Source organism: Citrus clementina, unplaced genomic scaffold (genome assembly GCF_000493195.1).
Source record: "Citrus clementina cultivar Clemenules unplaced genomic scaffold, Citrus_clementina_v1.0 scaffold_8, whole genome shotgun sequence".
NCBI classification, from domain to species: Eukaryota; Viridiplantae; Streptophyta; class Magnoliopsida; order Sapindales; family Rutaceae; genus Citrus; species Citrus x clementina.
In genome coordinates, this window is record NW_006262022.1 from 11,105,164 (window position 1) to 11,128,595 (window position 23,432).

The 23,432-nt window shown below is 34.2% G+C and overlaps 1 protein-coding gene and 1 long non-coding RNA gene across 5 annotated transcripts; both read left to right on the top strand.

The window, feature by feature from the left end:
• The first annotated feature begins 8,025 nt into the window (after positions 1–8,025).
• On the top strand, positions 8,026–11,878 carry LOC18035132. Of its 2 annotated transcripts, none has more exons than XM_024179331.1 (5): positions 8,026–8,183; positions 9,142–9,364; positions 9,980–10,073; positions 10,166–10,270; positions 11,421–11,878. In XM_024179331.1, exons 2-5 carry the CDS (start codon positions 9,204–9,206, stop codon positions 11,688–11,690), a joined length of 630 nt encoding a protein of 209 aa, XP_024035099.1. In that variant the 5' UTR covers positions 8,026–8,183; positions 9,142–9,203; the 3' UTR covers positions 11,691–11,878. The 2 variants fall into 2 exon arrangements, with proteins under 2 accessions (XP_024035099.1, XP_006423773.1); XM_006423710.2 differs by having other exon boundaries at positions 9,154–9,364.
• Positions 11,879–13,263: 1,385 nt separating this feature from the next.
• On the top strand, positions 13,264–16,564 carry LOC18035133. 3 transcript variants are annotated; one of them, XR_002904393.1, is made up of 7 exons: positions 13,264–13,517; positions 13,616–13,658; positions 14,267–14,469; positions 14,662–14,750; positions 15,029–15,152; positions 15,258–15,423; positions 16,413–16,564. It is a non-coding gene; the product is annotated as an uncharacterized LOC18035133 (long non-coding RNA). The 3 variants fall into 3 exon arrangements; XR_002904392.1 differs by having other exon boundaries at positions 14,662–14,745; XR_002904394.1 differs by having other exon boundaries at positions 13,265–13,517; positions 14,662–14,745; positions 15,307–15,423.
• The last annotated feature ends 6,868 nt before the right edge of the window (positions 16,565–23,432 follow it).

A 23,432-nucleotide genomic window follows, 5' to 3' on the forward strand; every position in this document is an offset into this window, starting at 1 on the left:
GGACCACGACTGGAGCAGCTGTCTCGCCATGGCACACATAAAGCAAGGTAAGCTTGAACCAAGGGCTGTCAAAGGTTATTTTTTAGGTTATCCAAAGGGCATTAAGGGATACAAAATATGGACCCTCAATGGCAAATCATCCAGAATATTAATCAGCAGGGATGTCACCTTTGATGAAGAGAAAATGCTTCAGTCAAAGGTAGAAACTAATATTGAAGTTGCTGAAACAGAGGAAGCAGAAAGTGCTGAACAGAAGGTGGAGCACTCTGATGGTTGTAAGATTTCTGAGGAGCCAACAGAACAATCCAAAGAAGGGAAGAAACTATCAAAATTGAAAACATACCAATTAGCCAGGGATAGGGAGAGGAGAGCTATCAAGATACCAAAGAAGTATGGCATAGCTGACCTCATCTCTTTTGCACTAACAGTGGCTGATGAAGTAAATGGTAAAGAGCCCTTGAGTTATAAACAAGCAATGTGCTGTGGTGATAAGCTGAAATGGTATGTTGCAATGCAGGATGAAATAACCTCTCTAAAGAAAAATAACACTTGGATCCTAGTTGACAAACCACCTAACAAGAAACTAGTTGGCAGCAAATGGATTTTCAAATTGAAGGCTGGAGCTTCAGAGAAGGAACCACCAAGGCATAAGTCCAGACTTGTGGCAAAGGGATTCACACAAAGAGAATGAGTTAACTTCAATGAAGTGTTCTCACCTATAGTCAAATACAGCTCCATTAAGTTGATGTTGGCCCTCTCTGCATATCATGACCTGGAACTGGAGTAGATGGATGTTAAAACTGCTTTCTTACATGGTAGTCTTGATGAAGAAATTTTCATGGCACAACCAGAAGGGTTCATTGAGAGAGGATTAGAGGACAATGTGTGCTTATTGAAGAAGAGCTTGTATGGCCTCAAGTAATCTCCAAGGCAATGGTATTTGAAGTTTGATGAGTTCATGATAAGGCATGTATATTGCAGAAGAAAATTTGATAATTGTGTGTATTATAAATTCCTATAAAGTGGTGGTGGCATTTACTTACTTTTATATGTGGATGACATGTTTATTGCATGTAAACAAAAGGAAGAAATAAATAAGCTTAAGGTGGAGCTCAGCACTGAATTTGAAATGAAGGATTTAAGTGCAGCTACAAAAATTATGGGTATACAGATAATAAGAGATAGGGACTCCAAGACTTTGTATCTGTCCCAAGCAGATTATGTGAAGAAAGTATTAGCCAGGTTTAATATAGAAGACTCAAAACCTATTACAACACCCCTGTCAACTCACTTCCAGTTATCTAAATCTCTGGAACTTACAACTGATGATGATCTTAACTATATGAGGAAAATACCATACTCCAGTGCAGTTGGCAGCATCATGTATGCCTTGGTATGCACCAGACCTGACTTGGCACATGGAGTTGGTGTCACTAGTAGGTTTATAGGGAACCCTAGTAAAGATCACTGGAATACTGTGAAATGGATACTGAGGTACCTTCGAGGGACTGTTGTCACTTTTATTATGTTTGGAAAAATAAGTGGAGCATCACCTGAAGTTGCTGGGTTTGTGGATTTTGACTATGCAGCAGATAAGGATAGAAGAAGGTTTATAATAGGCTTTGTGTTTACTATGTGTGGAGGTGCCATAAGTTGGCAGTCCTCTCTACAATCAGTGGTTGCTCTTTCAACAACAGAAGCTGAATATATTGCACTTACAGAAGCTGTTAAAGAGACAATATAACTGAGAGGGTTGGTCTCTGAATTGGGGTTTAAACAAGAAGTTGTTATAGTTAGCTATGATAGCTCAAGTGCTATTCAGCTAAGTAAAAATCCTAAGTATCATGAGATAACTAAATATATTGATGTTAGAATGCATTTCATAAGGGATGAAATCAGCAAAGGAGTAGTGAATATGGTTAAGGTGGCATCTGAGGTCAATCCAGCTGACATGTTAACCAAGCCTTTGCCATCAGTCAGGTTCAGGGACTTACTGAATCTGATTGGGAGTGTTAGCTTGTGAAACAAACTTACTGCTGTTGTTGCAGTGAAGGGAGAAACATAAATAGAATTAAAACTAAGGTGGAGATTTATGAAGCCATAGTTAGTTATATTCGGTTATGGGCTTGCTGAGGTGGCAGGTGAGCTGGCATAAGTGGGATCCAAACGAGAGACAACAGTTAGTAATAACAGACTGATTCGTTATAGTGGATACACACTTGAGAAGCATACATATAAATAAGCTGTCTCTAAGCTAGTTTCATATGTGATAGAGAGAAAGAAACACTTAAGTAATAGAGAAAACGCTAAAGCTTAGTAAGGTTTTAATCTGTATTGAAGATTCATTTGTAATCCACCATCTTCTTGTTCAATAAAGCTTCTGTCCTAGTTGGCTTTTTACAGCCGTGGATGTAGGTTCCTTTGTGGAGCTGAACCACGTTAGTTTCTTGGTGTATTGAGAGTCTTTGATTGGTCTCTGTTTCTTTGTTCCTTTCTTAATCTTGCTTTTGTCAATTCTGGTTTCGTGGGTTGCTTAGTTCTTGTTTAAAAGTCTGGTAAAACTCAGTTGCCATTACATCTAGCTGTTCTGTTTGTAAGCCAATGCGTCCTTGATGATTTTTCCCACCTGATTGACTCCCATACTCTTGAATTGAATATTCAAGATCGAGCTAAGGTGGATGCATTCTTTGCTTTATTATTTTTTTTTTGTTAGCATTCTTAACTTTGGTAGGTATGCTTGTCGTTGTAGCAATTTTTGTTGACAATAGCACATGCTGAGACATCGATGAAGTCATTAAAAAACCAAGGGAAAGTGGAAGAACTTGATCGCGCCTTGGCCAAAGCTAAACTTGACAATGAAAAGACAGCAGGCGAGTGGGATCGGTTTAAGCATGACCTCAATGTTCTGAATGAGGAGAATGCTCACTAGGTAGAAGACTTAGAAATGAGAACCGATCTAGTGCTTGCAAGGATTCCAAGATTGATGAACTTAACAATGAATTGCAGAAAATTCGACCTAATGTTGATCGAGGCATTCGATTGGAGAAAAAGAAATTGAAAACTAAGATCATTTAGACTTGTCTTGAGCTATTCGAAAAGAAGCATATATACTTGGATTTTCAGTGGATGTTGGGAGCTTATATGGAGAAAGAGAAAACTAGAAGAAAGTCTTCGGGTGTAAGCCAAAAGAGAGCCATGACAAAACGGTCCAAGGTGATGGATTCGTTGTTGACTATCAAGAGAAGACATCTGAAGCTTGAACTTCTAAAGGCTATTGTAGTACTCGCACATTGTTGTGTTTTGAACTTATGGTGATCTAATATTGTTGAGCTTGACTTTGATTTTGCACTTGGACAATCTTTACGTATTTTGTATTTTGTGCTCCCTTTGTTATTGAGCTTGTCATTGTTGGGGAAAATCAGGTTTTTAAAATTTTATAAAACCTTTTAAGGACCGCTCTCATATAATATATAGGAATACGTAATCCAGAAATCGTACCTTGAAAATCCGAGTTGGCTTATTTCCACTGGAGTGATTTAGGCTTCTAGATCATGATCTGTCATCACCACTCCTGTTAGATCACGATCCATCACCACCACTCCTGTTAGATCACGATCCGTCACCACCACGCTTGTTAGATCACGAACTGTCACCAATGATCTTCCAGGTTATGACTCAGGTTCGATCTGCACTTGACGTGTGGGCGCCTTTATCACTACCAAAGCAACTAGCACGAGAAAATTTTTCTCTCAACAATAGAGAGAAAAATCTTTTTCTCTGAGTTGTATAAAGTGGCTTCCCCGTTTTTCTTTACAGAAAATAAGCTTTTTATATCACCCTTTAGTGAAAACCCTAGCCTCCAAATAATAAAAAACAAAACACACGTTCTTTGCTTTTTCAATAGGGGACCCACCTTGTAAAATAACATAAGGCCCCTTATACAAAAGCTAATTAAATAGAGCCTCCCACTAAATAATATATTTAGGCTTTTGACCCAAATAGCTAGTTATCTTACTTATTAGTCCAGTAGTGGTGCAGTCAATTAAATGAGCTAACCCGGGGATCATTTGGGAACATACAATAGTGGCTACAATAATTAGGCCTGTAATTAAACTAGCCCAATTATTTAATTCCAAATCTACTCCACTAAAAGATTGGATCTGACTTTCATAATTGTATGCTCGAATAATAATTCGTCCCAAGCCACATTGATTTCTTTACTGCACAATCCTTTGTACCACATCGTTAATTAAATTGATATCTCAACTGTCCAATCAATTTAATAACATCTTATTCCTTAATCCTTACTGGTTTTCTCTAATGATCATTTTCAACATACTAAATATGTTGACACACTCTGGCCAGAGAATTCTATGATCAAGTGCTGAAAACCTATCAAGAGATGTGTTGTACAAATTCTATATTGTTAATCCATAACTCCAATACTCATAATTGCTACCACCAAGATACCGGGTAATCTTGACCACAAGGATGTGCCGTGCCCATTAGTAACTCAAATGGAATAACAATTACAATCATAAAATCATAATTAACTCAAGATTAAGATTACAGTAAAATCAACGCTTATGAGATTTAATAAGTCTAACAGTTATTACAAAGTTAATTAAATCTCATATGTGATCCTGTTCAATGTAGTCGTACTACATCAATAAATTCATACATGATTAAGACAAATCATTCAATGAATTTATTACAGTCTATACCTAAATCAAGTGCCCAACTTTATTTATCAACTACGAACTAAATTTATTTAATCATAAGATAACTTGTATTTATGTCTTCTATGAATCCACATGGTGATCACATAAATACATATAATATGATTAAATGGACTTTAATATAAATATGAATGCAATTAAGATATTTGAATAAAATACCTCATTTATTTTATTAATCAGAAAAATTGTTTATTACAATTAAATAAACACATATGCTTTTAAAGAGCATATTTTCCCAACAGTCATTGCTTGGTCTCCATAATTTGTAAGCCAATTTGAGTTTTGACAAAATTAGATGACGAAAAACGTAGTTGACCCCGATTTGAATAAGATCATAGGATTTGAGAACGGATTTTAATGTACAAAATATTTTGACCTAAATCTCTATGGGATCGAATTAAATAACAAATAAAAATTAGACCTCAACAAGGCCAAAACAAGCAACCTGAATTTTAATAAGATTGGATCAATAATTTATTCACATCAATAAGGGTAAAATTTGTTATCTCAATCTCAATCTTAATCTGACTGGATCAACTAATTTATTCATGTTGGACCTCAACAAGGCAAAAATTAGGACTTGGATCTCAATAAGATCGGATTATACAATTTGTTCACGTTGGACCTTAATGAGGCCAAAATTGACAATCTCGATCTCAATGAGGTTAGACCAAATAATTCATTCATGTTCGACCTTAATAAGGCCAAAATTGATGAGCTCGATTTCAATAAGATCGGATCAAGTAATTAATTAACATTGCACATGAACAAAGCCAAATTTGACGGCATAACTAGAGCCTCTAATTATAGTGGATCAATTGGAATTGGTACTGGTGGCCGACTTCAGCTACGAAACATAGGGTTGAGATATTGTTTGTTTTCATTTACTGATAATTGTTTAGTTTTATATTAGTTTTATTAATTTCTTTGCATTTATTTTATTTTTTTATTCTTAAATCTTGACTATTTTTTAATATTTTGTAGGAATTTTAGAGGCCAATAATAATAATAACAATAAAAGCTGCAAATTGGTCTGAGAGTCCTCAAACTACAACTTTATGGATTATTGCATTTTTAGATAATTTTTTGAGGTCCATCAAGAATCAGATTTAGCCCAAAAGGATTGACTCTTGAAGAGCTAGCAAAATATCCTCTTTGGGCCCTAATTATAAATGGATTTTTGAGCTATTTTGCTACATGGACTAATTTCGTTATTGGACGGATGGTTTCGTATTTGGAAAAAGAGAGATAAAACAAATTTTACCAAGTCAATCAAGGATCAGGTGTAAAAGAATCAAACTTTGACATCAAGAATTATTCCAGAATAAAGAACAAAACAAGAACAGAGGATGTTTTTAAGAGAAGAACAAACTGCCTTAGCCATATTTCAATCAATAAGATCTTATTTCTCTCGTCTTTTGTTAGTAATTTTCTTTAATGAATTTGATTTCGCAGATGTTAGTCATATGTGAGTAAACCTTTTTTGGTTGAGGGTTGATTTAAAAACCCTAGATATGGATTTTAGACTAAATAAAGTTTACCAATTTCTTTATCATTATCTAGAAAATATTAATATTGCACTAATTTAATGTTCAAGTATTGTTATCTTGTTTATTTAGGTGCGCAAGGGCGATGAATTTGATAGTGGTTTGATTGCTAGTTTAGGATTTTGATCCATAATTATCAAAGAATTAAAGAAAAGCAGTAGACTGTGATAAATTATTATGAGAAATTTTTGTTTGATTGCATGTGGCATGTAATTGAAGATAAACTAACTGAGCTTATGTGTTTGTTTCTTGATTGAACTGACATCTTCCTTGTTTTTAATGCTTTCATTAAATTAAATCTAGAGAGCTTATTATAAGTTATATCATGAAAGAGATTAAGTAAATAACTTATTTTACTTAAGTTATTTTTAAAAGAAAAGATCAAAATGATTGAATTTGTAATTATTTTAAAGTTGTTTTCAAAAGAAAGTAAAAATTTCTTATAGGTATTATAATATGGTGGTTCTTTTAAAAAGAAAGTGAATGTTAATTCTAATTATTATCTTAATTTTAATGTTTAGTGGTAGAAAATGATTCTTTAACCATCATTCTCATTATATTATAATACCTATTAAAATTAAATCAGCTTTCTAAAATTTCATATTTTCACTTTGATTTCTTTAATTTAGTTTACGTACCAATTCAACTCCAAATCCCATAAAATTTTGTGTCTTTATAAGCAAGTCATGAGTATTTCTAGAAAGTTTTAAGTTCATTTTACCAAGTTCAGATTTGATTTTTTTTTTCATTTAATATTCATTTAAGGTCTGTTTTGTGTGTTTTGCATTATTCATTGGGAATAATCTTTTATGGAAATGACCCTAACTACTATGCTCAATAACAACAATATTTTCAGGCAATGATTTAAGTAATACGCTTTTTAACATATCAGTTACAGGTGAGAAGTTGATGTTAACTTCGAGGATTTCAAAATTTTCAGGTTTTAGATGATTCTCATGTATGTTGTTTGTTTCAAGTTATTTTACATTTTAGATGTAGATCTAGATGAACCGAAATCATGTGCTTTGCAGCATTTGCCACAATGTTTAACAAACGAGAGATTGATTCGCCCAACTTATGAAGATTCTTCAAAATCTTGGTTTCCCTAATTTATGAAAATTCTTCAAATTCTCTTGTCCAAAAATATCAATGATAGGTTCAAGGGTAAAAGTATCGTTTTGATTCTTTCAAATTCTTCATTGATTGAACACATGCCATTTTTAAGATTTTAGAGTTCTGAATCTGAAGACCTCAAGAAGTGTATAAAGCGCAAAATGGTTAATTTGGTAATTTTGAAGTTCCGAATGGATGTCATTTTCAAATTCCTAGAGGTTGAAAATTTTAGGATGCCTCAATTCAAAACTGGGTTTAAAGTAGAGAAAGAGAGGTGAAAATGGACTCCGAGAGAGAGACTGGAATCGTGCGTGGTATGGTGTACAGTCTTATGTTGCATATATGTTGACTTTAACTGCGGTATGATAAGACGAAGAAAGCTCACTGTTAGTACGTAACATTGGATCTCTGCTTATCATGGGGATGGATCAGACGAATCCGAATCAGGACCCTCGTGTCGATAGTTGCTGACCTGGGTTGATCCGAACAGACTTTCCATCTCAGCCGCTGATTTTGCTCCAATTTGGCGCTCCAGATCGAGCCACATCACCCGAATTCTGAACCATTGATCAAGCTTCATCCAACGGTGAGATTTTCAGTGATTCTTTGATATTTAAAGAGGCCAATCCTTTGCACAATAACTGCTGTCAATTTAACGCACCAGCAGCCTTCAAGAATAATCTTTTGCAGAGAATTTGAAGAACAATTTGAGCAGCAATTTTTTAAGGGCCAATTTTAACGAAGGGTGATTTGTTTTGAGCTCAAACTGGAGGCACACATCTAGGTTTGTGCATTTATTTTTTATTTTTTGAAAATTTGTGAATTTATTTTATTATTTTGGTATTTCCAAAACTTAATTTTTCATCACCTAGGTCTTTAGAGCCGTAATTTAATGTGTATCATTTATGATTGAGTATTAATAATTTTGGGAAAATTCAATTAAGTGATTTAATTATATTTATTTTTCCGAAATTGTTTTTAATCGATTTTTCAAATGTATTGAGGCTATATTTTAGATATTGTTGAGCTCTCGATTTAGGGAAAGTTGTTGTTAATTAATTGCATGATTTTATTTCCCTAAAAATTTATTCACCTGAAATTTTCTGGAAAATATTTTTTCAATATTAGAGAATTTTTCTTGAGAGAATTTTTGTGATATATTTATTTGCTTCTTATGATAACAATCTAGTTTTAATTTTTGAAATAAAACACATTAATGGTCTTGATTTTCATATCTCGGATTTAACCTCGTCAAGTACTAGATAAATACACGCATACACAACCTCTTGTATTTTGATCTGGTGAGGAGATTGTTGATGTCTACGCACTATGCTTCATTCACATGGGAAAATTTGTGAGGACTGTGAGGGTTGACGCAATAGGATTTAGATGCGGGTTACATATGGATGTGATATTTTGTAACTGTTCTTTATCAGTTGTAAACACGTATTATTTTCATAGTGAATTGTTTCATCTACGCGTGCACATAATCATGTATCAAAGTTTTTATCCTAGATCACGACAATCAAAGGTTTTCTTATAAAAATCTCTGTAATGTGGATGTTCATTTTATTTACCTTATTTATTATTGTCATTGATTGATTGTTATATCATTTGTATAATTGTTGGTGGAAGTTGAAATTGACATTTTTGAGAATATTGGAAGTGCCTGTGTACTGTTGATTCACTGATTAGTTGTATAGTTGATTTATTGCATCATACCCATTGATAGAGAGTTTTAGAACTTTTCTCAGATGGTGTCAAGAATGTAAGAGGTGGGCAGAATCAAAGAAATGAAGAAAGGATGGATGATTTTGAGAAGAAAGTTACAATAACCGATGCAATGGAGATGGAGGAGATGGACATTGAACAAGCAAATAACAATTCTTCAAAAACCCTCCAATTACTCCGGACTTTCCTTGATATTCAGCAGCGTAGAGCCCAAGCTTATGCCAAGCTTAAACGGTACCCACCTCCTTTTCTTTATTTTTGTCATCTTATTATTATTATTGATATGATTTTGTATGTAAAGAAGTACTCAAGAAATTGCTAAAGAAAAAGAATCCTATTTGATATATTTCTTTCAACTCATGTGAACCGTGAAGATTCATGTTTATTGAGCCCTAGACATGCAATGAATTCCATGTTGATATTTCCTGCATACATGTGGGTGTTAGTTTAGTTGGTAAAATTCTTAGGTTGAAACATAGGTCTTAGATTCGAACTCTGCTTATATAGGTGGGTTTATTGCTGACCATGCTATGACTAAATAGCAAATGAGTGTGTTTACAATATATTTTTGGCAAAGTATCGGAAAGGCTTCAGATCATAAGTATACTGGGGATTGAGGTGATGCAGCTTTAATTCACAGTTGTTTTTGCTATAAGATTAATAGTTTTCTAAATATAACAGGTGGGCAGCTGGTTAAATATTAGTCCCAAATAAGTTTGACCAAACAATTTAACTGATGTGCCTTGAAGTTAAGTAGAAGTACCACAGTTAATACCCGTCCTTCAAGTTTGCTTTAGTTTAGAATTCATTGATTTGGAACCGTTTTGATTGCGGAAATAAACTTGGCAGGGGCTTTTCTGAGTATATGATTTCAGGAGGTGAACTGGCTTATCAACAACTGTGCAGTGAGATTACATCAGAGTTCAATGACTGCTCAAAACAAGTTTGCAATCATTACCTTTCTTGGATGGTTGTTTTATATTTTTTAAATTTATCTTATAGTCTGATCTTAGTGTTTCTGCTTTTTATATATAGGTCCTTGAAATAGAGTCTCTGTTTCTGAATCCTGATTTTTGCCGAGTTGATCTAGCTCAGCTGCTAAGAGCTGTTCAGACACAGGAAAAGCAAAAATTGCATCTGGTATATCCAATTTCTCACTAGCTGTGCCCTTTCATTGATGATCTTGGGAGAATGGGTTGACCTGTACGACTTACCTTTTCTCTGCCTTTGTTACTATACACTTTTTGTTCATGTGCATTGGGTTGCATTTGAGCTGATGATACTGTTTCCTGTTTGGTGGGATGAAAATGCAGGATTTCACTTGTGGACTCTTTTGCCAATTAGAGTGAATATAAAACTTAATTTGTATTACAACTGCTTGAAAATATATAGTGTTCATGAAGATCAGCAATACTGAGAAACAGTTTGCTGATTGTGATGCATTTTCAAAGGACTTGAATATGAACTTACAAAGTGCCAAGATAAAATTTATTATTAGTTGTATTTATCGTGGTTGACTGCTGAATTGTCAGTTTTAACACTATGCATTCTTATATACCCCTAAATTTTGCAATAGGTGACTAGCTAATGTATCCATAGGCAACTGCTCTAACAACATAAATGTTTGATTCTTTTGAAAATCAGAAGAAAGTATGAAAATTTGGATTAATGCCCTGAGACAACCTATTATTTTCCCATCTGTTACTTAAGTACAATTTATTAATGTGCATTTTGTTAATTCCTCACATTGTCATTAGAATAGCTGCAAACAGTACTTTTAGAAATTTAAAGTTTCTTTTGGTTTGTTTTCTTAGAAGTTAAGGAAATTACTCCCTGTGATGCAAAAGACAGCAGTGCAAGTGTGCAACCTTCTCTGTCTTTTACACTTCTATAAATTCAGGAAATACTGCCTATGAAGCTAAAGAGAGCAGAGAGCAGTGTAGCTTTGTTTTTGTTTCTTTTGTTGACCCTGGTTCACTCTTGTGTGTCTCACATTTTGCTTATGAGTATACTACTTTTGTCCATTGAATAATAGTAATAAAATTAAATACACACACATTCGAAGAGAGAGAACTGTGAAACTGTGTTGCCATAGTGGAAGATGACATAGTGAGCAAACATTATTGAATTGCAAATGTTTCATTCGGTGTTTAATTGTTCTTCTTTAACAGCGTTTATATATGCAGAGGTCTAGTACATTGTTGAATTCCTTATGTTTTGTCCTTATCATGCAAACTTAACCGTTTCTTGCTTCTGACATTTCTGACAATCACGCTTCTTTGTCCGGAAGACGGCTACAATTCAGTTATTGAAGAAGGCTGGACGCCCATCTGAGCGTCTGGTGAGCCATGAGAATTGCAAATTTAGGGAGCCAAAGAAGCATGAGTGTGTGCATGTCCAGGAGATAACAGAAGCAGCTGGGACTGAAGAGGCAGAAGCAGATGCTGAGTATGATAATGCATTAAAGGAAGCCATTAGAGGTGTGCAGGATGCCGTGACTGCTATCAATGAACATTTAGAAGAAGTCAGATACGAGATTGCTGCGCTTGAAGCAGAGTGACTTCAGAATTGATGGAAGATCTTTTGACAAGAAAGTCTCTTCCGAAAAAAAACACATCGGGATAATCCTTGTTGTACCATAAATTGCTTGGCTGATTGGGTTTTATAACTTCTACTCATAGTCAATAGATTGTGTTGATGAAAATGTACATAAGATTTTCTATATTGGTATACATTTGTCTTCAAATATTTCCTCACTCTTGAATTATCTGTAGATCATCCATTTATTTTTGAAATTCTGAAGTTATTCTCATTTTTGTACAACAGACAAGGGAAGAGAAGGTAAAAATAGGAGTGAGTTAATGAATTTAGAATTTAAAAAATAAGGGATAATTCAAAAATAGTCAAATTACAAAAGATAATTTGAAATTAACCATAATCATGAATGGTGCTACTGTCACTCCTCAATTACTATCAATTACCACCAAGAAACTCCAGGTTTTTGGAGTTAAAATTTTGTTCTTTGCAACAATCGTGTTAAAGAAGCGAAAATTAATTTTTGAGTTTCGTATGCTATAAGCATGATAACTGATGTGCGTATTAGAAAAGAGATTGCAGACCTAAGAGTTTTCTTATTTTTGTTCGAGAAAAAAGTTTTCAAGTATAAAATTTACGCTCTGTTTTGGGAATGCTCCGTTGCGACAATCTAGAGATCTTAACTATTGAGTGGGAACACATTCATTTTGAAGCAGTTTTTTTCCTTTTAATATTTTTTTTTTTAATTATTGAGTCTAATGATGCGACTGGATTTTTACTTTTTAATGAGTCATTCCGCTCTTTTGATCCAAGAAGTGCATTCATTTAGACCAGACGAGATCATTTTATCCGACAATAGTAATTATTAAAGTATTTTTTTAAGGATTTTTTTATCTTGCATGCATGTAAGATACATCCCCTTACATAAATAATACGTAGATCCCACACATATATTGTTTATGTGAGAGAAAAGTATTTTACATTTGTGTAAGATAGGGATTGACTTCTTTTAATTATGCCTCAACCTCAAACAAAAAAAAGTTGGTAGCATCAAAAGCAAAGTTTTAGCGAATTGTGCGGTTGTAATACTCCTTTGGGAAAATAAAATAAAAAAAAATAAAAAATGGAAACAGATAGCTTATATGGGAAGGTTACCATTTTAAATATGGGAAATATACTGCAGTTATTAGCAAACTTCGAATATATGGTAATGGGTTGTCATAACAGCAGTCCAAAATGGTCAGTTAGGGGGATAAAACTGTGGTGCAATTGTGGTACCGTGCCACAGTTTCACCCAATCGTTGGATTCCCACTTATTTAAGTGGACCTTATTCATTTGAGTGGATCCAACAGCTGGTGTAACTGTGACACGGTACTACAATTGCATTGTAACCTGACCCCAGTTAGGGAGCTTTCGAAATGGCAATAGTTTACGGGCTAAAGCTACAATGCCGGGACACAAGTCCCCGGTACCATGCCGGAGTAATTAATTTACCGTTGGATTTAAGTTCAAGGAATCCAACGGCTCAAATATAATAATTTTTGAAATTAGAAAATAATTGGCTACCTTTGCAACCGGTTACACACACTCTATTTTCCTCCTTTTTTTGTTTTGAAATTCGTCTCTCAAATCCCTAAAGTTTTTCCATTCTAAAATCTAATCGCTCTCTCAACGACGATATTTTCTCTTTGGAATCTCTCATTGACAAATTCGGTCTCTCAAATCCCTAAATTTTTCATTCTCAAAATTGGCCTATCTATGTTCAAGCCCTAATTTTTTCATTCTCAAATTTGATATCTCTCTTCAGGCCCTACATTGCTCAGTGGGAGGCATGAATAAGAATGAATAAAGGTATTCTTTTTTTCTTTTTTATTAAGTTTCTAATTTTTAAAATTTGGCTTTCTCCTTCAAAGCCCTAACTTTTCAAACTTGATCTTTCTCTCCTGAAGCCGTACATTAACTCGCTGGGGAGCAACGCCGAATGAATAAAAGGTATTTTTTTATATTTTATTTTGTCTTATTTCTTATTTTTGGAATTTGCATTTCTCTTTGAAAGCACTAATTTTTCAAATTTGGTCTCTCTCTCTCAAAATCCTACATGAGCTCAATGGGAAGATGACTCGTAATGAACAAAAGATATTTTTCTTTCTAAATCTTTTTTATTTTGGTTAAATTTCTAATTTTTAAGAATATGGGTTTTTGCTATCCATATTGAATATCTAAGAATTTGGATTTTTGGTTAAATTCTTATGAAACAGATCTTGAATTTAATTTTATATTTTTTTTCTATGGCTTTAAGTGTTCTTGAGCATTTTGTTAGAGTCTCGTCAGGAAACTCAAGATTTCATGATGGGTGTGTGTGATTATTAGGCATTCCCCCTCCCCTCTCTTTAAATGGCTAAGTGTTTTGGGTAGACTATGGTCTTGGAGCTTGGATTAGTTGCTTATTTATTGTGATAGGTTTTGCTCTGAAAATTTTCATTTTTGATTGCAGTTCATATAATCAATATATCTTTATTAGGCAGTGATATAATAAATTCCGGACTTTTTTTTTTTTAAGATGGATCTTACTATTTATTTCTTGTACAAACTCTGGTTAGGTGTTGACTCAACACTTGGGGCTGGAGCATATATTCTTGTTGGAACGGTTGCTAGAGAGCATTCAGGACTGGCACTCACCCTTTTGTTTCCTTATAGCTGGAATAGCTTCTGCTTTTTCAGCCTTTTGCTATGCCGAGCTTGCAAGTCGTTGGCCATCTGCTGGGAGTGCCTATCATTATTCATACATATGTGTTGGAGAAGGGTGAGTCCTTGTTACCTTTAATATTGGTATAACTCGTAATAGTCATTTCTTGGAGATGTAGTTTATTGATTCATATAATTGGATCTTGTTTCTAAAGTGGGATAAACTGGTGATTAGCTGGAGCATAGTAATCGTTATTAATGTTTTGGTCTAATAAATTGATTTAACTTAGTTGATGTTGTATTTTGGCAGTGTTAGGTGGTTGATTGGTTGGCTCTGATACTTGAGTACACAATTGGCGGGTCTGTTGTTCCTCGTGGCATATACCCGAATCTGGTCTGGTGAATTTTATCGAGCTTTGATTGTATATTTATTTACTTTAGTTGTTACTATTGAGTCATATGTGTTTGCACTATCAACTAAATTGGAATGGTTTAATTGTATTGTTTGTTCATTTAGCTTGTTTACTTTTTCCTTTCCCTTATTTTCTCTGAGTTGCCTTTTTGACAACTAATCATCTTTGTATTGATTTGAATTCATATATTTTATGAGGGAGGTCTACAATTGCCTATGCATTTAAACGTTTCTGTTCTTATGTTGTTGTTATTAATGATTATAGGCTGTGCATTCTTCCTTTCTTTTTGGCTCATCAAGAAATTCCTGGGATTGACATTATTGTTGATCCCTGTGCTGCAATTATTGTACTTTTTGTTACTGGACTCCTGTGTGTGGGAATCAAGGAGGTATCCATTTGTTCCTTTCAATTGTATTTATATTTCTCTTATCACCTTTTTCTATATATATTTCTGTATTGATTCTCAAATATGTCCCACCTGATGAGGTGCCAGTTCTATCCACACTTTAGTCATCAATTGATTCTGTATCATTGCAATTTAGTCAGAGTTCTCTGGCTATTAGTGGGGAAAACCTTGTTGATGTTGGCACTTTGAAATAAACTCAGCCTTGCCAAAAAGGGTGGAGCAGCCAGTTATCCTTTTATAAAACGAGTTCAAGGTATTGTGCAACCTTTGTATTTGGTCATCTAAACCTTTAAAATATGCAATTCTTGTAAATTTTCAAATAATGAGGTGCAATTTATTATTGCTTGATCAATAGCTGCTCTGATTGGTGTGCCTGAATTCACTGTGTGGTAATTTTCCTAATTTCAAAAGTAAATATATTCTTAACTTGCCATGTGCTTAATCAGAATATGAAAAGCTATGTTATCTAATGTAAATTACATCTCTTTGGAGTGTGTTTGAATTATGATCCTTTCACCATCATATTTAAACTTATGGAGGCTTGATTGAGCTGGACTCTTTGATATATTACTCTCTGGATTCCGCTGTGACATTTATTTCTTTTACCATGCTTTTTGTAGGTTATCTTCTGGGTTCTGCTTAAGTGTTTAATTATGTTTTATATGACTATTGCAGACATTTATAATGAAACAAGCAAATAGTTGCTGGATGGACTGTAATTGTAATTATGTTTTATATGACTATTACATGCATAGGGGTGTTTGTATAGGGATGTTTGTTCTTACATATGGAGCTTCAGATTTGAGCCTTCATTATGTTACCTTTAACTCTTTATGAGTTTTATTTCTTTTCTTTCATAGCTTTCTTTAGCAGTGGAAGATTTTGCTACTATCTTAGATTTTTTCTGCTGGTTTTAGGCAGTCTTCCAGCTGTTTTGGGCTTTTGTCTACTGTTTCTAGGCAATTTTTTCACTTTTGTTTTGGATTTATTTATGTTGTTTTTAGGCATTTTTCACTGTTGTTTTAGGGTAATTTTTATTGTTGTTTTGGGCATCTTTTTCTGCTGTTTTTGGGCATTTTTTATTGTTGTTTATTGGTTATATTTGCTGTTTTGGTGCTTTTTTCCTGCTATTTTTTAGTGTAATTTGTTGTTTCTTCTTATTGTGATTTGTTGTTGCTTCTTATTATGACTAACGACTATTTTTATCTTATCGATTAACTTGAAAATTTTAATTATTTGCAGGGGAGAATTCAACCGGATATTGCTTAGTTCTATAAATTATCTGGCATAACTGTTTTACTAGAAACTTTTTGATGTTGCGCACCCTCTTGGTTTACGAATACGAATGAAATTATAATTAGTTTGTAACTCAATTTGACGATGCTTTTATTTTTTGGGAGATTATGCTTATAATAATTTTTTTTTTCTTTTTATAGCCTACTCTTATAAATGAGTGCTCTTGATTTTCATTATTTTGTTTTTCATTAACAAATTTCTTTTGAAATAAGTGTACTGTAGTTTGTTTTCACACAATTAAAAAAAAATGAAAAAATTGTGATATAATTTAATCCAAAATGATTTAAGATATACTAGGTTCTAAGCCCTCAAATGTGCCATCAATTTGTTGCTATCTTTAGGTTTGGGGGGTGTTATTGGTGATATTGAAATTCTACGTCGTCAATTTTGGATGTTTAGCATATGGATTTACCCTGGGAAGATTTTCGCTTTATTTTTCCTATAACAATGATCATAGTGATGTTGCCTTTTTCTTTCTACCATATTTTCTTTTTATCCCTCAATATTTTTTTGTTTAGCTAGCATATTTTCATTCATAAACGATTGTAAATTTGAATTGAGCTTAGAATTTTTGTGACTCAGTAATTTAAAATATCCACCATGATTAGTTTGTTTAAAAAAAAAAAAACAAAATACACCTAAAAAATATTATTATGCAACAAATAAGAATAGTGATTTTCACTTGAATTATCAAATTCTTTTTCAAACTATTATTAGACTAAAATAAGGAAAAAAAATTGGATAGATATGTAATTTTATTATAATGAATTGGATTTTTTTTTCAAATTACAAGTTCTTTTTAAAGCCATCATTTTATCAATCATGTAAAAAATAGTTAGGCGATTAAATTTATATGTGTAATTTAATGAACACATTTATAATTTGTGTATGAGTTAAATAAAAATTAGTAAGTTAGATAAATTCCCAAATATAATTATTGGGTATAAGTTGAATTTAATTCAATTTAATGTATCTTTTAGGGATGGCAAAAATCCCCACGGGGACGGGTACCCTCGGGGATTTTCCCCATTCGGGGAGGGTACGGGGATAATTTTATACCCAATTTTTTTTTCGGGGAGGGGACGGGGAAAATTTTTTACCCAATTTTTTATTCGGGGAGGGGACGGGGATGAGGTGGAATCCCCATCCCCTACCCATTTCCCCATTTTAATTTTTAATTTTATTTTTATTTTTAAAATTACTAATAAATAAATAACAAAATTATAAATATTGTTAAAAATAATAAATATCAAAATAGTTGTATGTTGGGAAAGTGGTCACCTTTTGCCGGGAATTAGTTGAAGAGTATTAATTGAAGTTTTCACCAACTGTTTATTGCTTTGATTATACTGGTAGTAGTTCTTCTACTAGATCTACAGGGGATTCTTATAAGAAAGCAACCAAATGGATGATAGGTTTTGATGATTATGTAAACAATGGAGATTGTGCAGTTGTTGCAGATGAATTAGATTCATATTTGGATGAGAAAGTTATACCTCGGATGGAAGATTTTAATATTTTGAGTTGGTGGAAGACAAATGCTAATAGGTATCCTACATTAGCTCGAATTGCTAGAGATATTTTGGCAATTCCAATTACAACAGTTGCTTATGAATCAGCTTTTAACACTAGTGGTAGAGTTGTGAGCTCATACCATAACAGACTTCATCCAAGCACATTGGAGGCCTTAATGTGCTGTCAAAGTTGGTTACGAGCTTACAATAGCGGTATGAGTTTATTTTAATATGATTAATTTAAAATCGAAAATAAAAAAAAATGTATTAGACTATTAGTTATTCGGGGACCGGGGACCCTCGGGGATCCCCTGTTATTATTCGGGGAGGGGATGGGGATTCTCTCAAGCAATTCTGACGGGGACGGGGAGGGGACGGGGACATATGTAAAATATCGGGGATGGGTATGGGGAGATTGGTCCCCTCCCCTCCCCTCCCCATTGCCATCCCTAGTATCTTTATTAATAAAATCTAGTTTAGTAAAATAACATGAATCTAATGAGTAATTAATGGGGTTTCACCACAAACATAAGATCAAAATATTCATGTGTATGTATGCGCGCACGCACTCATGTCTCTATGCATATAACTCTATAATATTACAAGAGCTTTGAATATTTTAAAATACAAGAGATTTGATAATTCCAATTCCATAGCAAAGTATTTTGTTTATTTTCTATTATGTTTTACAAATTTATAAAATTCTATTTTTGTTACTATTAACTGTATTTTTTTATAATTTTTAATTAATATATTATCTTAATTAATATTTAAATAGTACACCGTTTTAAAGTGTTTAAAATTCTGGACAGTGACATGAATCATTATTGAGCCAACAGTTAACCGACAGTTTCCAGAAACATGTTAATTTAATTCTGCTAGATAACAATGAATCGTTTATTTGATAACAATTAGCCGATATCTTTCAGAAAGAAGTGTATTTGCTTATTCGATTCTGGAAGAGAACGGTGAACCTTTTGTAGATAATGGTGAACCGATATCATCCAGAGAGGTATATGATTGCAGATAAAGATCTGTTAACGACAAAGGTTAACTAATAGCAATTGCAAAGTTACTGGACAAACACGGCGAACAGACATCCAGGTAATGGTGAACCGCCATTTTAAATTTTAAAATTTTGGGAAAGGTGTGTGTGAATGAAACGGGCGGGAAATTTTTAAAATTTTTACTTTATTCAAGACATGTGACATTTGACGTCAAACATGCAACCCTGACGTCCAACATGCAACAACTGACGTTAAACATGAAACCTACAATATTTTACGTAAAAAATGCAAGCGGGACATCAGACATGCAACAACGGATGTTAAACATGCAACCTGCAACACTGCACGTGAAATAAACAACTTATCACATAAAGTTCGCAACTTTGACGTCAAACATGAAACAGACGAGAATATTCGAGAATATTTTTTATTTTGGCTTTATTCAAAACATGCAACATCGTACGTCAAACATGAAATCCAACCGTCGAACATGCAACAACTGATGTTAAACATGAAACTTGCAACACCTCACGCGAAATATACAACTTATCACGTTAAGTTTGCAACTTCGACGTCAAACATGAAACGGGCGAGAATATTCAAGAATATTCTTTATTTTGGCTTTATCCAAAACATGCAACATCTAACGTTAAACATGAAATCCAACCGTCGAACATGCAACAATTGACGTTAAACATGAAACTTACAACACTTCACGCGAAATATGTAACTTATCACGTAAAGTTCGCAACTTCGACGTCAAACATGAAACGGACGAGAATATTCGTGAATATTCTTTATTTTGGCTTTATTCAAAACATGCAACATCGTACGTCAAACATGAAATCCAACCGTCGAACATGCAACAACTGATGTTAAACATGAAACTTGCAACACCTCACGCGGAATATGCAACTTATCACGTAAAGTTCGCAACTTCAACGTCAAACATGAAACGGACGAGAATATTCGAGAATATTCTTTATTTTGGCTTTATTCACAACATGCAACATTGTACATCACAACATGAAATCCAACCGTCGAACATGCAACAATTGACGTTAAACATGAAACTTACAACACTTCACGCGAAATATGTAACTTATCACGTAAAGTTCGCAACTTCGACGTCAAACATGAAACGGACGAGAATATTCGGGAATATTCTTTATTTTGGCTTTATTCAAAACATGCAACATCGTACGTCAAACATGAAATCCAACCGTCGAACATGCAACAACTGATGTTAAACATGAAACTTGCAACACCTCACGCGGAATATGCAACTTATCACGTAAAGTTCGCAACTTCGACGTCAAACATGAAACGGACGAGAATATTTGAGAATATTCTTTATTTTGGCTTTATTCAAAACATGCAACATTGTACGTCAAACATGAAATCCAACCGTCGAACATGCAATAACTGACGTTAAACATGAAACTTGCAACACCTCATGCGGAATATGCAACTTATCACGTAAAGTTTCGCAACTTCGACGTCAAACATGAAACGAACGAGAATATTCAGGAATATTCTTTATTTTGGCTTTATTCAAGACATGCAATAGCTTACGTCAAACATGCAACCGTGACGTCTGACATGCAACAACGGACGTTAAACATGAAACTTGCAACACTTCACGCGAAATATGCAACTTATCACGTAAAGTTCGCAACTTCGACGTCAAACATGAAACTGACGAGAATATTTGGGAATATTCTTTATTTTGGCTTTATTCAACAAATGAAACATCTTACATCAAACATGCAATCGAGACGTCGGACATGCAACAACTGATGTTAAACATGAAATACTATTTTTTTCATTTTCAATTTCTTTATTTTTTTCCATTTTATTTAATTATATTATATTGTATTATAGGGTTTGTATTATATTATTTAATTTCTTTATCTTTTGCTATTAATTATATTATAAAAAACTATTTTTGACATTTTGTTTAATTTTTTATTTTTATATTGTATTTTTAATATATTTTTTAAAAAAAATATGGTGCAACCGGTTTGTTAACCGGCTGCACCAAGTCTTTGGCTGCCAAATGGCAGCCAAAGACAGCCGGGCTCTCTTTTTTAGGGCCTGGCATGGTGCCAGGTACAATGCCAACGACATTGTAGCCAAACCCTAGTTTACGAGTCAGGTTATTTTGGCCCAATTTATTGCCATCTGTATGGGTTAAATCATGTTGTTGGGAGTAATTCGCTTTTTTATGCTCATCAATTATTATTATTATTATTTTATAAAGTGAGCAACCGATTACATAGAAGATATTATAAAATATTTTTGTTGTATTACACTCGTTTAATATATATATATAATATGTATATTTATTTTAAAAAATGATACGTGATTGGTAGTTATATTGACTACATACACATATGTATACATTTATTTTAAAAAATCATTATGTGATTATTAATTATGTTTAATTCCTGTACACATGTCATACATACACTAAGTGGGTATAATATAATAAAATTACTCTAGGATTTCTCTTTATAAATTTCACATCAATTGCAATGATATAACAAACTCCACTATAATGATTTCTTAATTGTGATTTGGGTGATCAAAAGTTCTAATCCCAAAAGGAAGAACAAAGAATACTCTTGATCTTCATCTGCCCAAAATCAACCTATCTGCTCAAACTCAGTTGCATCGAGTGGATGCTTAGACTTCACTTGTTGATTTCTGTAGCTTTCTCAAATTGCTTCTTTTAAAATTTTGCAGTATTCAACAATCAACTTATATGTGTAATTGGCTCTTGACTTGTAAACTTTACAAATGGCCCGACTGTTTTCTATGTTACAATGAATAGGATACAAGATTGTTGGTTAGATAAATTGAGGGGAAAAAGCATCCACATTAATCAATCTACGACTTCTTCCATTTATTGACAACATTAAAGCTATGTTAGTATTATTCTAGCCGCATAAAATTGAAGAATAAAGATGTTTTCAATTGATTTTCGGGTAGGAAAAGCCAAACCTATCTAGAACAATAAATTTATATTTTTAGGGGAGACGAGGTACCTCACTGGTTTGTTGTGTGCGGTGCAGTGTATCTGAAATTCGGGAGAGGTGAGAAGGGGAGAGGGAGTGGTAACAATGGTGGAAGGTCAGAAACAAGAGAGAGGTCCTTCAAAATGAGCTTCACGCCTGCAAAATAGTGAAATAGAGGTTAGAGGTGAAGCCGGGGTACCCCAACGCTCACACTCCGACGCTCAAGTTAGCAAACTCAAGCTTTTATGACCAAGAGAGCTGGCTAGCCCTCTGTAAATTAGGGTTTAAGGTTGAAGAAAACCCCTGACGTGAATGTCAATCTTCTCTCATTTATTTTGAAAATCCTCAAACGATCTCCCAAAAGTTGATTATCTCCAGTGGCCTTCTTCTTTTAAAATTTCGTCTCTTCTCCTGACTGCATCAATATTGCTCACAGGTAAAAATTTCTTCTTTACTTTTTTTTTAGCCTGGTCGTCTTCCCTAAGCTTATTTTATCTCTTCACTTATCTTCCTTTTCTTTCTTTCTTTCTTCTTTCTCTTCCTCTCTCGGCCGGCGTTCTTCTCGAGTGTTTTCCGGTGTGTTTTCTCGCGTGTTTTCCGGCATGGGTCTCGGCTGCTGCAGTGGCGGTTTTGGCTCCCGATATGGTCGGTTCTAGGCAATCTTCACGGCTTCACGGTGAGATCTAGATCCACCGGTAGACACGATAACCCCCCTCCCTTGTGTCTTCATTTTATCCTTTTTTTCTCTCTCTTTTTTCTCTTTTTCTTCTCTCTTTTCTTTTTCCTTTTTCATTTCGGCCAGCGTTCTCCTTGGTGATTTTCGGTGTCGGTTTGGTGGTTACAGTCGCGACAATCAGCGTCGGTTCAGTGGCTACAGTCGCGGCAACCGGCGTCGGTTCAGTGGCTACAGTCGCGGCAACCGGCGTCGGTTCGGTGGCTGTTGTCCCCCTCCTCCGTGTTGTCTTCTCCGTTCTTTGTTTTCTTTTTTTTTTGGGCAGCGTTCTCCCTTGGTGGTTTCCGGCGTCCTTCTCGCGATCTTCGACGTCAGTTCTCGGTGGTTGCAACCATGACAGCCGACGCCGGTTGCTGCAGCTCCCCCCCCTCGCATTGGTTTGGTTTGGTGGCTGCAGCTTCTTCGTTCTTCATTTTCTCTTTTCCTTTTTTTACTTTTCATTTATAAATAAAGTAAATTGGCTAATTTCATTTGTGCTTGAATAAATAAAATAAATTTACAGTTTCTTCGTTCTTCACACCATTGGTTTTTATATTTGCATATTCTTACTTACTGTTTTTGGTTGCCTACAGCTTTATCTCCCCACGATTACCAATCCCAATCCGTCAAGTTGGTAAATAACAGGTATCCTTCATTGTTTCTCCTCCTTTGGCGCATTTACAATGGCGCTATTTTGCATACTCTGAGAAAAA